Here is an 18,545-nt window from a genome sequence, read left to right as displayed (position 1 = left end):
GTGCGTGTGTGCGTGCGTGCGTGCGTGCGTGCGTGCGTGCGTGCGTCACAGTGAGTATGGAAAACCAGAGAATCTGCAAATTCCCGAGTGAATCTGCATATTGTCGCTGTCGAGTGGAGACCTGGTATGACCAAAACGGTTACTTTTCAGGAAATGGACAAAAAAAGGAAATCTGTGTTCCTCTTGTTAATACTTTTCATTGCTTCAATATTTATAAACCCCACTTAACCACTTTTACTTTCAGTTAATTTTGCTTGTATTTTGCTGCTTTTGTGTGACACTGAGTATAGGGCATTAATTGACAAAAAACAAACAAAGAAAAAACAACGTTGAAATAAAGGAGAGGTTTCTGATGTCACCGGTAGGTGGGTTTCTGAACTGTCCACAGGCCTCCTCTGAGACGCAGAGTAGACAAAAATGGTACCATCTTATAATGAGCATCCGTGAGGGCCAGGTATATGAAGACAGGGTTGAAAATGTGTGAAATCGTCCTTTAAAAGTGAACTTTTGACATGTGAATTTCTGTTTCCATAAATTCCAACTGCTACTAAGCTTAATCACGTATAAAAAGGATTTGCTATCAGTAGTGCAGGAGTGTTAGAGGGCTCATCTGGCTTCCAGTTTCATATTCATATTTAACAATGCTATATTTTTAGCCGTGCTAGCAGCGGGGCTCTAGGGAGGGCTAGAGTCAGACGGTCAGTCTGTTGGCTGGATTGCCATGAAATCTTCTGTGAACTTCATGAACCCCGGAGGATGACCCCGTGCCCTTTCCTCTGGCACAGTGATTATCAAACCTTTTTACAAGGACCCCCCAGCTTGATATGCTTTAGGCCACTGACCCCAATTTGTTAGTTATGTTTGTAGTTTTGAAGCTTTGTAGCAGCAGCTGTCTTTGTGGTCTTGTGCTGCAAGTAAGATTCAATGTTAACTGAAAATAATAGCGCCACAATAAATACTGCAAATTGTACAAATAAAAGTACATATTGAATTACTATGATTAAATAGGCCTCCACATGGGATCTATCCATCTCACTACCTGTCCTGATAGTCTCTAGGTGCACAACAGTTAAGTGAACTAATGATATGATATGATATGATATGATATGATATGATATAGTATTTTATTGTCAGTTCACACTGAAATGTGTCTTGCGACACAGCAGCCATGTATAAACATACTGTATATACAAACATTTGACACAAGGGAACATAAAAACAGGGTTACATACATAAGGATAATACAGACAAGAGCAATGTCCACCGCTTAGCCTACCTATGGCCAAGCTCCTGATTAAGCCTGATTAATCAATTAAATAAAACATAATCGATAATTTAATGAAATAGTCAATTCATAATTGTCTCCACCAGCCGAAGGCATGGGGGAGTATGTTTTCGCCCCTGTCTGTAAAACACATTCTTTGCTATTACTCCATCGGATTTTCTCCAACAATCATGCAAATCAGTACACAGTATCTCTATAGTCATGTGATCAAGTCCGATCCGTCTGATATTTCATATTCCATCCTAATTGGCTAATATTGGCTTCCAAAGTTTGCAGGATTGCTCCGCTTTTGAACAAAATGCCTCAAATCATCAACGCATCTTGCGATTACCGTGAAATTTGCCACACATATTCCCACTACGTCAAGGAACAAATGTTGTCCTGTTATAGCGCCACCAGCAGGTAGACTTTAGCAAAACCCATTTTTGGAACAAAATGCCTCAAATCATGAAAGGTCCGACTGCCATGAAAGGTCTAACATTGGCGAAGAACACATGCCACCCTTTTTACATTGGCCACCAGGACGCCTGGCCTGGTGGAGACCTGTGCTCGGAAGAGCACTGCTTCTAGTTTATCCCTATTTTGGGCCAAAAAAAAAATCCCCCAATTGCCTAAATAGTGTAGATTTGCCGATCCACAAGCTCAAAGTAGGCCTACAAAATAACATGGTGACGTAAAATGATGAATCGATTCATTGACATGTTTTTGTTCCTAATCTGAAAAGTAAATGCACTAATGATTGACAGTCGCGGCCCTTCACTCCAGTGCCTCGCAGCGGCACGTCTCTCCACCCCGGCGCCCGCCGTGCCGTCGCACCTTTCTGTGTAATTAGCAGCGATCGAGCGTCTCCTTGAAGGGACGTGCTGAAACGGAACATTTGGTTCCACTTTGAAGCTCTGGAGCGCTTGAATGATTTAGTGGCTCAGGATGCTGGGAGGGAAGGCTGTTTAAACGGCCCTGTTTAGCAGCAGGCAGACTGCACGTACAGCACGCCGACAGACAGAGCACACAGGAGAGAGAGAGAGTGAGGGGAGGAGAGCTTATCACCACCAGGGCGCCTGCTACGATGAGGGACCGTGGCGGGGCTCCGCTCAGCAGCAGCTGGGGTTCTGCCAGGGGTCTAGGGCCTGAGTCTTCGACGGTGGGTCCGGGACCCCTAGGGGGTCCTCAGAGTTACTACAGGGGGTCCTCCAAATCGTTGTATTTTTTTCTCCTTTTTTATATTAGCCACTTGAACCCTTGAACCCATATTCTGAGAACTTTAGCTAAAAATAGCAGATCTACAAGCTCATAGAGCTTGTAGATCGGCTATTTTCGGCAAAGACGTTTACAGAGTGAAAGGTCAAGTTTATTAAGTATTGACAATTCAAGTGGTTAAATATCTGAAAACACAAATTTACATGATTCAAAAATACACTTATGATTGTGCTGTCAAACGATGAAACTCTATGGAATCTATGAAAAGGTTGTGGGGGTCCCTGCTTCATCTCTCTCTCAACTAAGGGGTCCCGGGCCTGAAAACGTTGAAGACCCCTGGTCTAGGGCAATGGTTCTCAAACTTTGACATTTCAAGGCCTCCTCTTAACTCTGACGGTATACGAATGGAACCAAATGGAGAGTTACAGACTTGTAAGGTTCAATTTAGAACCCCCTAAAAGAACCAAGAGAGTCCCTTTGAGAACCACCACTGGTCTAGGGAAGGGGCTGGGAGGCTGCTGCACTGACACTGACATTTACTGTAGGTTTACACCAGTAGTTATCGTTGGATAGGATTTTGTCCACAATTCCATGCTGTATAGATGTGAAAGAAGTCTACACACTTACAGAATGTAGAATAATTGTTATTTTGATTTACCCGTTACCCGTTATCATGTGGTAACATACGACTGATAACAGGTAAATCAAAATAACAATTATTCTACATTCTGTAAGTGTGTAGACTTATTGTAAATTGTTTAACAATAAGTTGTGGTTACATTTTACACCCTCAAGAGTTAAAGATCTATAAGGGTCCATTTGGTTACCAACTCTCCATCATTTAGCTGGGGACCACCTGGAACCCCCTCAAGGGCCAGACTAATATCACTGCCCTAGCAGCTGATATTAGTCTGGCCATGCCAGGCTAGACTAGCCATGAGACTATATTATGTATGCACAAGAAACCATGTTTCTATACTGTAGGCTATCTGTTGCTGTATTTATTGCTAGACAGGTGCCTTGATGGGCACTCTTTACTCATATTAGGACTATCTATGTATGACATTTGTGACCTGTTTTCGGTTCTGTTTCCGTTTTCCTCTTTCTTGAAAACTACCTTTATTGGTCCATTGGGTCCAAAGTAATTGTGGTAGTCCTTGTTTTCTATTTGCTGAAAAGTAAGCGGCATACAAGGTTTCCACTTGACAGCGACCTTGTCAGTGGAATTGTGTTTCTACACAGATTTACAGTCTGTGGGGAACAGCGTGGGAACATCTTAGGGTCCATGTTTATTTCCTGTCAGCTATTGATGTTTGACAACCACTTGCAACAGGAAATGAACTCGGACCCGTTTAGCATGTTTCTGTCGTGAAAATGTGAAAAGGTCCATTATACTTCTGATAAAGGGTGCAGTTGTTTGCCATTGTGTGTTTGTCATCTGCCTTTGATATGACTTTAGATGCACAACAAAGCTCTCCCTCAGACTGCAGGAGGTGCATCCCAGACAAACAAAACAAATAAAACTCACAATCCACATCATCATAACAGCTGCTGACAAACACAAGCTCCATTCAGACAGGGACTTCAGACGTCTGAGAGAGAGCTTTGTTGCTCACAACGTACTTAAGGCACACATAACTTCCCTGAAAGGGGAGCGATTTGGTACGCAGATCTTCAAGTCTGCAGTCTACGCACGCACACACGCACGCACAAACACAGACAAAATACCTGATCCGAGTAGAAGAATCCCAGGATAGCAATGGTGAGCAGGACCAGGAACACCAACATCAGACTGAAGGAAAACTAGGGCAGATATGGTTTGCACACAGGCACACACACACACACACACACACACACACACACACACACACACTTTGGTGATGTTACGTACCCTTTTATGAGGGAGGTGTCACTATCACTTGACAGACAATATTCAATAATATATCAATCGTGAAATGAGACTGGGGTTTTGTAATATTGTGATATTAAGTGTTATTCCCTGGTTTCGATCACTTAAAGGACAACTCTGCCCTAAATCACTTCTAGGCTAATTTTCCTACTTATATTGATCCATAAAGACTGTCCATGGGGTAGCACAAATGCTCCTGTTGTCCAGTTTCCCCAGCAGAACCCAGCAGCTCTCATAGCATAGAGTGGAGCCTATAAGCCTATCACTTTTACACTATTTATTGTGGTCAAAAGTGATTTTATTTTTCATGAATGTGTTACTAGTTGTCATTACAAACACATCCATGCCATCGTTGTCCCACAAAAGCCATCACACTCTGCTAAACAGATGTTATGCTTTTATGTGTTTTACCAAGTCCCGGAAAAGATGCCCTATGATTGGCCAGTAGAATGCTCACCCCAAAACATGATTTATGAGACTGTGGTGGCTTGTGTGGAGCAAACAAGGCATGGATGTGTTTGTAATGACAACTACTGTAGTAACACATTCATGAAAAAAGAAATCACTTTTGACCACACCAAATAGTGTAAAAGCGATAGGCTTATATGTCAGTTACTGTCTACATGTGTGAGTAATGTGTCAGTTACTGTCTTCATGTGTGAGTAGTGTGTCAGTTACTGTCTTCAGCAGCCGGATGTTCTCTCTCAGAGCTCCAATGCAGCCACAGAAGGTGATGAAGAACATGACCACGCCCACCACGATGAGGATGACAGCCGGGTCGATCAGGAAGGTGTCCCGCACAGTGTCTGGCATAAGAATACACAATTATCTAGTGCATGTAGACTGTACGTACATGTATATATTGTTGCTGTTGGGCAGACACCTTGTATCTCCATATTTCAACTTCATGTTTTTCTTATTCTTTTGTAAATTAATATCCTACCTCTTTCACACTGCAATGCAGGGACGTGCAGAGAATGTTACAAAATTTCTAAAAGGGCCTTTTGGTGAAAATAGCAGACCTCCAAGCTCACAACGCGTCGCGCTGCGAGCCTGCGACGCGTTGTGAGCTTAGAGGTCGGCTATTTTCAAAGCTTGACTTCTACACAGAGAGCGCAATTCTTGCAACATAAGATGCTGCATTAAAGTTAAGGAGAGTTTGGATAAGGCAATTCTCTTTAATGCTGCCTTCAGGTATGGCATGGAAAGAGGGCATTTGCGTTTCTTTCACCTTAGTAAAAACTGCATTCATTTTCTTGAGAGGGCACTTTTTACTCATGGATAAAGGGGCAGGGGCTCAAGCCCCCTTTGATGTCTATGTGTGTGCACATGCCTGCTACAATGTCACGCAAAAGTAGCAAAAATACCAGATAGATCTGTGACTTTTGCCGTCTGAAAATATTCTGTCTTTTGTGTAGGTTTTTATAAAATATTGAACAATTGAAAAGCTGCCTTGAGCTTTTCATTTCTATTTCCTGAAAAGTAGGCCACTTCACTCATCCAATTAATGATTCAACAATGAAAAGCAATTCTACAACTTTTGGTTGGGTTTGTTGTCTAACAAGTTCATACTGTAAGCCATTAAATATTTCTGAATTATAGACCACACATCAACACACCTACAGTATAGAAACAGGGGGGAAAAAAGCAAAAAAAGAAAGACCCAAATCCTTTGGGAATACATAGCCGAATAGGGCCAAAACTGAGGAGGGGTCTGAAAATGTGAACCTTGTCATTTTCTGATAGTTTGGTCCCTATAGAAGCCAAAACAGCAAAATAAATATATATATTTTCCAATAATCCTATGGGAATACATAGCTGAATAGGGCCAAAACTGAAGTGACCCACCGCCAGGAAATGAGGGAGGGGTCTGAAAATTTTAACCCGCCATTTTCTGATAGTTTGGTTTAGAAGCCAAAACAGCCACAAAAATAAAGTCTAGCAAATCCTACGGGAATACATATAGCACACTATTAGGCAGTGGTGTAAAGTAAGTAGTAAAGTACATTTACACTTTTGAGGTATTTGTACTTTACTTAAGTATTTCCAATTTCCAATACTTTTACTTCTATTCCACTACATCTCAGAATATTGTACTTTTACTCCACTACATTTATTTGAAAATTTTAGTAACTAGTTACTTTGCAGGTATACATTATAATATTATAAAACATACATAAACCACTTTAGCCCTATTTTATACCGTGGTTATTTGAAAATAGCAGAATAGCCGATCTGCTGTTTTCAAACATTTTGTACTTTTACTTTTAGTACATTTTGATGCCAATACTTTCATACAAGTACATTTTGAATTCCGGACTTGTCCTTCTAACGGACATTTCTATATTGCAGTATTGATACTTTTACTTAAAGGAGTAGTTCACCCCCAAAATGACTTTTTTTCTATTGATTAGTCACGCCATGGAGACTAGAGTTCAATGATATTTTTAGTTTTTTGTCGCAAAACAAGACAAATGTGATAACAATAAATGTACCCCCATTCGTTCCGGATGGGGACCCGTTTCGAAGCGGGTCCCCATCCGGAATCCGGGGTAAATTTACTCGAATACAAATTTTGTCTTAGGAATGTGACAAAAAAACTAAAAATATTATTGAACTCTACTCTCCATGGCATGAGTAATCAATGGGAAAAAAGTCATTTTGGGGGTGAACTACTCCTTTAAGTAAAAAAAAAATCCATCTCTGGTGCTGGCACTGCACAGGCCAACATCATATTGCTGCTCATAGGTGGTAATTGTACACAGTACCGGAGGACGGTTATCCCACTGTTAATGACATAATGTCACATCTACTGGTTGGCCACTCCATAACACGCTGTATCTGTCATAATGTGGAATTAATGTGTCTCCACTCGTATGGAATATGCAACATCTCCCTCAGCACACGGTAACATTATTTCTATGAACATGACCGGTCAGACCTGCAGCAGCTAATGATGCATTTATTATATCTGCCTCTGTAGAGCATTAACATTTCTACCAGCCAGACCTCCTTAATGCTACCTTTTTTATTTACAAGTTGATTTTTTCAAAGGGACGGAGCACATTAATCTATATTATTCTGTGAGTGTGCCGGTATATTAGGCCTATTCGCAGATGGATGGTATTCAAATGTAGTCCTTGCACAGTTTGACCTGTGCCAGAGGCTGTTTGAGGCAGTTCCTACTTGTTTCAGCTCAGACACATCATAAATGTCTAGCACTGCAATTTTTGCAAATGTTGATTTATTTCCATAGCGATTATTCTATCGAATACATTTTAGATTTGATTGAATAATCGATAAGCACAGTTATCTTTTATACATTTTTTGATATATTTTCAATATGTTAATTAATTGATTAAGCCCTATTTTATGCTTCGTTGCACAATGGTGTTGTGCAGAAATGGTGAAGCCAGCCGATCTACAAGCTCACAGACTGATGAGCTTGTAGATCTGCTCTCTGCTCTTTCAATTAACTGTTGCATTCCTATTAAACGTCTTTAGTTTGTCCTGTACCATTGTGAGTTTAGACTCATAGGTGAAGTCAGTGTCTGAACACTTCACTTAACTAGAGACTAAGGACACTCTCAGAACGTTCATGATTAAAACAAATTAGAGAGTTAAATTAGAAATAACACATCATGGTTGTATGTCTGCCAACCAGTTGCCATTTACATTCCATACTCTAGTATTGAGGATTTGAAGGGATTTAATGAACATGATCTGTGGGGTCACCGTGACCGTGACCTTTGACCATTCTTTGACCACCTTCTTCTAATCAGTTCATCCTTGACTCCCAAGTGGATGTTTGTGACAAATGTCATGACATTCCCTCAAGGCTTTCCTGAGATATATTGAGTTTACAAGGTTGGGATGGGTGGACACTGGACAGACAGATGGACAACTCTGAAACATTATGCCTCCATTCACTCCATGGTTCCATATACCTGTACGTATGGATCAATATCATTATGGTTTTAAGGGTTGTCTGTCCATCCGTCTGTCTGTCCGTCCGTCCGTCCGTCCGTCCGTCCGTCCGTCCGTCCGTCCGTCCGTCCGTCCGTCCATCTGTGTATACTTTCCAAGTTACTATCAAAACCTCCACCGGCTGTCCGTCAGTCTGTCCGTCACGTCACACTTTCTATTAGCGTCGCTACACTGGCTCCCGGTTGTTTTTAGGATTGATTTTAAAATTATTTTACTTGTTTATAAAGCTCTAAATGGTCTGGCACCTTCGTACCTCTATGACTGCCTGCATAGATACGTTCCAAACCGCCCACTCAGGTCTTCTAGTGCTGACCTACTCGATGTGCCTAAAATGAAATATAAAAAATATGGTGAAGCAGCTTTCTGCTTCTACGGACCGACAGTTTGGAATAAACTCCCACTACACCTAAGACAGGCAGCCTCTGTGGATAGCTTTAAAGCACAGCTCAAGACCTATTTCTTTACTCTTGCTTTTAGCTGAATTATTTTTTTTATCTCTTTGATGCTATTGACGTCCACACTGTTCTGAAATTGTTCTTCAATGTTTTATGTTTTTATTGTTCTGCTTTATTGTATTCATGTGTATTTTATTTTTTCTGTTAAGTAACTGTGCTTCATTTTCTGCTCTGTAAAGCACTTTGAGCTGCATTTCATGTCATGAAAGGTGCTATACAAATAAAGCTTTATTATTATTATTATTATTATCTCTGGCACCGTTGCCCCTATGCATGCCAAACTTTGCACACACACACTCCTTGGCTGGCAAATCCTCCGCTCCTGATTTCTCACATGCCCCTGTTCTATCACCACAAGGCTGCTTTTTGCTGCCACCATGAGGTTGCCGACCTGACAGTGGCTTATCTCCCAATTAGGGAGTCTTACTGGTATCTCATGGATGAACTGATGTAGAGGGTCAAAGTTCTCGTTTGTTGTTTTATTTTTTTTAGCAACTGAATTCCATTCTCTGGTAATTTCTATAGCCCACTGTATCCATTCGAACATGGATGAGCTATAGAGCTATAGAAGTGACATAGACAAACCCATAGTCAATTTGCAATTAACAAGTCCTTGGCAATCTCTGAAGAAAATAATTGTGGGCGATTATCTGTTCGTTTCTTGTATCCCATGTCAAGCAAAGTATAACATGCGTTGGGTAATCAGTACTGTGTGGGTTGATAATCCTCCATGACGCGTAGTGTAAAAAAATCTATTACAACTTTACTCTCCCAAACTCTTGTCTCTTTGCACTGTTCTCTGTAGTTCAGACAAGTTTCAAATTTGGTGAATTAAATCTTCCAGCACACAGCGCACGGATGAGGAGCTTACAATGCAAGAATAATGATTAGTGCTGGAATAGTAATCATCAGAATGAGTTTGAGGAACTCAAGAGCCTAATAAGTCCCCTCTTTAGCTTTTATAATGAAAAAATGCTAAACCCAAATTCATAGTTTCCTCTATTTCTTTGCCTGAGTAATCTCCCCATTCCATTCCCACATGACCCTCATATATTTTATTTTTACAAGTCTGTAGCACCTTTGAGAGTAGTGGACTCTACCTCCCCTGGACATAATTCCACCTGTTACTTTAGCTATATGGCTTTAGCCTGTACAGTTCTTTTTGACTATATAGGTTCACATACTGCATACTGTCTAATTCAGCTCAAAACTATGCTTTTCATAAATAGTAGTTATAGTGGGCTCATAGCTATGAGCTTGTAGATCTGCTATTTTAGAAAAATCGTGAACATTTGTGTTAATCTTATATAGAATATATATATATATATATATATATATATATATATATATATATATATTAAGCTTTGTTTTGGGTTTTTTATACCTTTATTGATAGGACAGTAGACTGACAGGAAATGGGGGAGAGATGGGGAGTGACACGCGCCAAAGGTCGTCTGGATCGGGAATCGAACCGGCAACGCCGCCAGGCATCAATGCCTAGGTGGCAATGCCTAAGTGGTATGCGCCTGGACCAGTAGGCCAACGGGCACCTATATATATATTTTTAAAGCTAACATGTTTAACTCAGAGAAAGATGTTTGAGATGGGGGTCTGTGGCCAAATATATAGAATTTGGTGTTCCATATATATTTGAACCAAGTACTAACAAGAGCTTGTGACTACTAATAACTGCTGAAGGGGGATAGGGGTTGTGGGGTCACAGCAACATATGTTTTTCAGAAAACTGACATTTGTCGAATCAGCCTCAGGTCTGTTTTGACTGTTTGTCACTGTCTGTTCTTTTGATTACTGTCTTTGGCCGAGCCCGTAGACATACTGTAAGTGTTAGGGCAGCCGCTTCTGTCCCCTGAACATCATGAGCCGATTGTCTTTATTGACTGTTATGCTCATAGTTATTACTGTCCATAATGTTATTCAGAGACACAGTTCAGATGTCTAATGTCTGTAGGCCTATCAGAATAACATATTTATTTTTATGAAATAGTTCTTGACTCTCACTGTTACCTGAACCTCTCATGTGTTTCACTCTATTGCTGTTGCTGACACACATTTACATTTTCTTATAAACTTAGATCAGTATGATCAGTTTGCCTGTAGTGGCGACCAACGGCTTATGATCTGTCTCAGTGCTGTACTGACAGTGTGAGCCTCTTTCTCTTCCACTATTTCGGCATAATTACATCCAGCAGCCATAAGCGCTCAGAACGCGTAAGCAGCACTGACTGTTGCATTGTTGTAGTAACACCACTCCTAGGCCTAATTTAGATACATTCTGCAGATAGTTTAGTTTAGCCTTTTTCATCATAAAAGCTCAGGACAGGGACTTGCATGATTAAGCCCTTGAGTTCCTTGAAGTCTTTTTGATGGTTACTGTTACAGCACTAATCATTATTCTTGCAGAGCGAGCTCCTCAACTGTGTGCTGTACTGTTAGATATACTGTAGGCACAAGTCTCGGAACTACACTGAAAGCTGAACAAGGAAGCTGTCATCTGTTCGTCATTTCCATTGACAAATAATTATATTAAGTGCCTTTAAAATACATTTTGGAATTTTCATATTTGACTTATCTCATCTCATTCACTGGTTAGTTTCTCGCCTATAAAGGTGATTTGTGTTTTACATAGGAATGTCAATCATTAGACAATTCAATGTTAAATTCAGATTTCCACTTCAATTTTACATACTGTAGTGTATTTCTTCCATGTTGCTTTTGCAAGACTCTATACAAAAAAAGGAGATTGTTTTGTATTCATTTGGATTCACATCTTCAGTCCACAGCCTGGTGACATTCAGATACAGAATAACACATTTCCCCAAGCGTTGGCTGGGTGTTTGTGTGAGAACCGTGTGGTGTGGAGAATTAAGCGTGCATCCTACACACCTGTGGCCTTCTGGACTTTAGCATACACCCCGATTGCAACGATCAACAGAGAGAAAACCTGTGGGAGAAAAGACAAAGACAAAACAAAAATACGATTTCTGTTAATGTGAACAATATTTACAAAACACATTCAGAGATTGGTGTCCTTGGCCTATATTGGCAGTGCGCACAATAAATGAGAAGTACTGTAGATCGGACATGTATTTGTGATTAGCTGTGGACAGACAGACAGACAGACAGACAGACAGACAGAGGTGAAAACATAATCAAGACATGTCAGGTCAAATGTATTTATAAACTAGACCAGGTCAACCTGGTTGTGCCAGACCCCCTGTCTGTCATCATCATTTATGACATCATGCCTTTTGTAGGCATGTCATCATCATGTCATCATCATATATACCCTTTATATAGAAAACCAGGACAGACAGACAGACCGACATTTGCTTATGTAGGCCTACCCATTTCATGGGTCTGGCAAACAACCACGGTTGACCAAAGTACATCATAATAAAACCGCTTAGAGTAAAACAGCAAAAGTGTAACAGACACCAATATACAAAGGCGGTATTGGGTAAAAACGAGGGGCATGGGTGCAATGAGTTGGTTCAAAGGCTAGGGAGAAAAGGTGTTTTTAGTCTAGATTTGTGTCAAGGGAAGGAGCAAATCTGTGTGGAAGGCTTTTCCATAGTTTTGGACCAGCCACAGAGAAGGCTCCATCACACTTTAGTCTGAGAAGGGTTTGTGGGACCTTGAGAAGCCTCTGAGTGGAGGATCCCGGTGGCCTGGGGTTGTGTCGTGGGGAATTCATTCAGAAATGTATGTTGGTGCAAGACCATTAAGGACCCGGAATCTGACTGGAAGCCAGTGGAGTGGAGGGAGGCCAGTATGGTAATGGTAATGTGGTCCCGCTTGCAGGTGCCAGTCAGGAGTCTGGCAGCAGCAGTGTTTTGGACGAGCTGCAAACAGGAAAGGGAGGAACTAGCAACTCCAGTGTAAAGTGAGTTGCACTAGTCCAATCTGCCTGAGATAGAAAAAAACTCTATCTGAGGGCGTGATCAAAGAGCTCACCCAGGTTTTGTATGGCTTTGAAAAAGAAGATAGTGAAGTGAGGGATTAATTCCCTTGTCTGGAAGGCAGAATATTGCAATTTCTTGTTTTACTTTAGTTGAGCATTAGGAAGTTGTTGGACATCCAGGATTTATGTCAGTTAGGCAGTCAAACAGGGGTGTCAGAGAGCCGTTTGTCTGTCCTCGGCCTGGCTGTCAGCTGTGGACCCGGGGTCCACTTGGTTTCAACATCAGACATACCAATTTATGTCTGAGGATACCACAGCTTCTTCCAAAAGGACGCTGGGGTAATTCTGCCTTTGCCTACAATGGAGAGAGCTGTACATATGTGGTGGCAAAACAAATGTAGCGATTACCGGACTATCCCTGAAATGTGGAAATTCAATCCAGAGACCTTATTCTGGAACAAGGTTGAGCCCAAGGGGAAAGGCCTGTCTCATAATGACGATCTTCTTTTGAGGACACAGAAATCAGAAAACCCCCATTGATGTACCTGTACACTACAGTACATCTTAGACTTAAGTCCTAGTCTGAATGCAAGCTGGCAGTTAGTTATTCAGTATGGTCTGGATCCGTTGGAACTCCCACAAGACATCAAGTGGGAAGGAAGTGTCTTCCTTGGGAGCGTGTGCAAATGGTTTACTGCTGATCAGTCCAGCAGTTTCCAAACTTTGCCACACTCACGCACACAGCACACATGCACACACACAAGGACCTGCGGACAGGGGGGAAACTACTGTAATAAAAAATAAATCCACTGATTGGTCTGGTCTGCCGGTTTGCGAGATTAACATACAGACAGACACAGATTTATAGACGGCTTGACTGCTGCAGAGCCAACTATTAGTATACGTTGTATAAGTAATCTCTTATGCCGTCAGAAGATTATGACGATTGACCTTGATTTAAACTGGAAGTCAGTTTGAGTATTGATTTTCTTCTTTTTTTTCCTTTAGACATAAGGCTTCGATCTGCTCAGTCCAGAGATGTGCTGTCAGAGATCAATACATGTACTGTACATGAACTCAAGAGTTATTGAGTTATATGTTGTTAGCTTGCAACTCCATCTATTGTTGAAGAACAGTGGTGGAAAGTAACTAAGAACATGTACTCAAAAGTCAAAGTACAGCGAGAGGGCAATGTGTTTCTGCAGGTAAAAACCACCACACTACTGGAAATGATTGGCAAAACCATTTTGGTTTTGTTTTATGAACCATAAACATAACTATTAATAACATAACATGATTATTATGCCTTCAAGTCGTTTTCATTTCCTTCTTTTTTCCTTCTTTTTTTAGCAAGTACTCCAGTACTTTAACCCAAGTTGAAATCTGATTGAGAAACTTGCACTATATTGTGTAATATTTGTCCAGGAGTATGTACGTATACTTTGACTCAAGTACTTTGTCCACCTATGGAGATGGGCATTTGAGCTAAATAGGCTGTTTTCTTCAACACATGTGAAAAAATACAACCCCCAAAAAGACAAAAATATCATCCCAAAGTCCTGCCGCATCAAATATTAAACACAATTGCCACTCAAAAAAGCCAAACAGCATTGCGAGTTTTGCCACGCCTCCAGGTATGAAGTTAAGGCTTAAGAGCTAGTACTTAAGACAATCAAATTATATGGCCTTCTGGGAGTTTGTATATGCGAAAATATGATGCTAATCAGACCAGCGGTTTGTGACACGCAGAAACAGACAGTCGCCCTCTGCAGATCGAGCCACTTCGTAAAAAGTTTAGGAAAGCTCAGTACATAACGTTTAAGTGTATAGAGGGTATCTGCACATTTCTAAAGTGACAATTTAAGGACTTTTTAATACCTCTGAAATGACAAATTAAACATTGGCCAAATTGTATAGAGGCAGAAATTGTAAAAATAGCCGATCTACATGCTCACATCGCCTTGCGTTGCGAGGAGTTGTGAACATGTGGATTGGCTATTCTCACAATAGAACCATGTTATGCCAAATGTAATTCCTCAACTCTTAGTGCTCGTCAGGGTGGGGGGGGGGTGGGGGGGGGGGGGGTCCCCAGTTAAAATATGATTATTTTGGGAGTCCTGGCCTGAAAAGGTTGAGAACCACTGCTGTAAATTAACAAATGTAATTCAGGGGTGCCGTGGATGAAAAGGTTATTTACAGGGGTGACCTGAGACAAAAATATTTGAGAACAACTGGTGTAAACACATGTGTTGCCTGTCTATTCTCTCTCTCTCTTGTAGAGCAGCACTAGTTCTGTGTGGTGATGGGAGTCATTGATCGATTGTCTAATTTGACATGGGAAAAAAATAAACTACAATTATCTTCTGTGCTAGTAGTGATAAAACAGCAGCTGATTAGAAATTAGTTTGCTTTGTCTCCCCTTTTTGTACCCAAATTATTGCAGTAAATCAACAAAACAAAACCATTAAGTCGGACAATAGCCAACAAAACACTAACGTGACAAAGGTTTTGTTTCCATTTCTTTTCCAAGCTGCACTACTTTCAGTGTTTTTGTTCAAAGCCTTGTCTGGGCTCTCTCACACATGCTGAAAAACGTGTTTTCGTGTTGTGGTCAAAGTGTGCATTTATTTTTTAAAAGCGTTAAATACTTTTAGTTCTGCACACCAAACATATTACTTAGTGGACTGGTTGGAACCCCTGGGGGCAGGGGTCAAAGTGAGGAACAGTTTGAATTCCCTGGCAGAAAATATTTTCAAATGGGAGTCCGCAGCCAAATACATATCATGGGGGTCCTTGACATGAAAAAATTGACCAGAGCTGCACACAACTGTATGACCATTTCATTCAACCCCAGCAAAGTGTGGATGGGCTAGCCTGGCTCCCTCCCGGTTTAATTTCTCAGTTGAAAATCAAACCGGCCCAATGGGGATGGAGACGATCCAGTATGAACCAATCGTCAAAGAGTCCCACTTTGGCCACACCCCCCATCTCAGAAAACGGCGAGAGGGCATCCTTCAGACTGAATAATGGAGTGAAACGAAATAAGAATTCAGGCTGAGTGTCTGGCTATGGATGGGGCTGAACAAGTGTGGGAAACCTTTTCACAGTATAGTCAAACATTGGAATTTTAGTATGCTGTATGGATATACTGAACATCTATATACAGTGGATGTTCTACAAGGTCAACCCATCCTTTTTATGCCTGTTTGCGTAGCACTCCCAGTTGTTGCATGGCCCTGCACTAGTGTTTTACTCAGAGCATGCACTATCTTGGAAATGGAAATCTGCCACATAGATGGATCTCTGTCCTGTAGCCTATAGATGAGATCACTGCAGGCTGCAGAGCACTGCGAGGACATGTGCAAAACCACAGGCATCTGTGCCGTGTTATTACAGTTCCCTCCCCTGATAAACCTGCAGGGTAGACAGGAGCTGAATGGCTCCAGTGGTACTTCACAGGTTTGATGAGCCACAACGACGCTGATGCATGGCCTAAATGAGTGGCGCAATATTAGTACTGTAAATCATCTTAAAACGGGTCGTGCCGTGAGGAGTCTGGCAAGATACTACCGTATCTGAATACAAATATTATCAACCTATTCTTCCTATATTTTCAGGATTTATTGTTTGTTGTTTTTTACCTGTGAGCAGGGCTGGGTTTCTGTTGTTTAGTCAGAAATACTGTGACCAGCCACAGCCCACAGCAGTGGCTGCCGCGAAGCTTCATGCAGAAAGACGTCCACTTACCCAGAACAGGAAGCTGAAGAAGAAGAGGAAATACCGGATCCAAGGATTGACGAAAGAAAACGTCTCTACTCGGCTCAGAGTCCCGTCCATGGTTTAGGGTGGTGTTTGTTTGTTTTTGTTTTTTGCCACCATATAATCCCAGAAGTAGGTTTTCCACCGCATGCAGAGCTATTTGGCCACCAATCAGCAGCTGTGAAGAGGGGTAGGGTTCCAATGAGCAACAGGCAAGCTAAAAAAAGGACACATGGGAGCTGTGAACCCCCCCTCCCCTTCCCCCATTCTCTCTCTCTCTCTCACACACACACACACACACACACACGCACACACAGTCACACACGCACACACGCACACGCACACACACACACACACACACACACACACACACACACACACACACACACACACACACACACACACATACACACACACACACACACACACACACACACACACACACACACACACACACACACACCACCATGCTGGCAGGGCCCAGAACCGTCCTGCACAGCCGTGATTCACATTACACAAAAAAGTATCTCTGGCCTGGCCGCAGTTGAATGGATGCTGAGCTTTGACTGTATTGTCAGCCTGCAACTGGTTTGTGTACAGTAGACTATACCTACCCGCCCCCCCGCCCCCCCCCTCTCTCTCTCTCTTTAAAAGTCAAAATGCTCCAGTGAAGGGGTGGAACACGTTAGTACAAATCTCCCATAGATGTGTAGCCTACTATTAGGTTGAGATCTGGTGACTGAAGGTCACATCGTATGATTCGTATCATTTTCATACTCATCAAACCATTCAGCAAATCATGTGGTGCAATAAAGCATCTGTCGCATTGGAGCTCTCGGTGTGCAAACGTTATTTCTTTTTCTCGGCTCATGCACCTGCCCACGTTCGTGTTGGGGATGAGCATGTCTTTTTCCTTTTTTCATGTCAGTATCAACTCAAGGTCAGTCTCGTGCTAAATGGTACATTTATATAGCACCGTTATCCAAGGCACTTTACAGAGATTATGCATTACATTCACCCATTCACACACACATTCATACACCGATGGCAGAGGAAACCATGCAAGGCACCAACCTGCTCACCGGGAGCAACTAGGGGTTGAGTCTTGCTCAAGGACTTCGACACTAACTCTGGGGTAGCCCGGGATCAAAACTGGGAACCCCGTGTTCTAAGACGGCAACTCTACCCCTGAGCCACTACCGCCCCTCATGTCAGTATCATGTCATGGTCAGGTCATGGCATCAGCTAAGATGGACAGCTGAAGTAAAGTCAAACTAGGTTTGCGAGGTTGCTGACAATGCAATTAGACTATATTCAACAAGGCTGAATGTAAGTAGAATAAATACACATTTGACGTATATAAATCTTTGCTCCATAGTATCATTTCACATGGTACTAACTTGGTACTTACTGAAATGATACTGACACAATACTGCTGGTCATTGTGTACCATGTACCCTATGTAGCAAACTTTAATCAAAAGCACCAGCAGAAACCTGCAGTGAGAGATGGTGTAGTGGTCTGAAGATCAGTCTCTCAGCACAGAGGTGCCATGTTCAGAACGTAGTCCTCCTACATGGCTGCATTACATTGAAATTTTCAAGCTTAAAATCAACAGGTAGCTCCTGGTGTTTTTTGAATTTTTCTCTTGTATTTTGGCCTTGAAAAGGTCAAAGTACTCCAGCAATGAACTGTAGGAGGACTGGGAGTTGAACATGGAACCTCTGAGCTGAGAGCTTGAGCTTTAAACCACTACACCATCTCTCACAGCCAATATTTCCTTGTGCTTTTGAGTTCTTCTCTTAAATTTTAGCCTTGAAAATGTCAAAGTAGGTATGAAATGAGAACTGGGATTTGAACATGGAACATCTGAACTGAAAGACTGCCCTTAAGACCAGTATACTATTTCTCACTGCAGGCATAATTAAGTTGCTCCCCCATTTTGTGGGGGTCGAAACGGGACGTTGCACCGGGCACCATGAAGGATTAATCCCCCTCTGTACTCTTGAAGCGTTCATTTGTATCTTGGTC

At 41.8% G+C, this 18,545-nt stretch overlaps 1 protein-coding gene across 1 annotated transcript in view; it reads right to left on the bottom strand.

Moving 5' to 3' along the window:
* tspan33b (tetraspanin 33b) overlaps positions 1-16,592 on the bottom strand; it is a gene marked incomplete at both ends in the record, with an annotated part of 30,088 nt that extends 13,496 nt beyond the window's left edge. Inside the window, 4 exons of the mRNA XM_080736185.1 lie at positions 4,211-4,285; positions 5,070-5,197; positions 11,738-11,795; positions 16,503-16,592. Coding sequence (XP_080592311.1) covers positions 4,211-4,285; positions 5,070-5,197; positions 11,738-11,795; positions 16,503-16,592 — 351 coding nt within the window. The remainder of the gene's footprint in view (positions 1-4,210; positions 4,286-5,069; positions 5,198-11,737; positions 11,796-16,502) is intronic.
* Between the last annotated feature and the right edge of the window lie 1,953 nt (positions 16,593-18,545).

Source organism: Nannobrachium achirus, assembly GCF_963921795.1.
Source record: "Nannobrachium achirus genome assembly, chromosome: 11".
Classification (NCBI taxonomy): domain Eukaryota; kingdom Metazoa; phylum Chordata; class Actinopteri; order Myctophiformes; family Myctophidae; genus Nannobrachium; species Nannobrachium achirus.
Note: the sequence above shows the minus strand (reverse complement) of the source record. Positions and strands in the feature narration are given on the sequence as shown.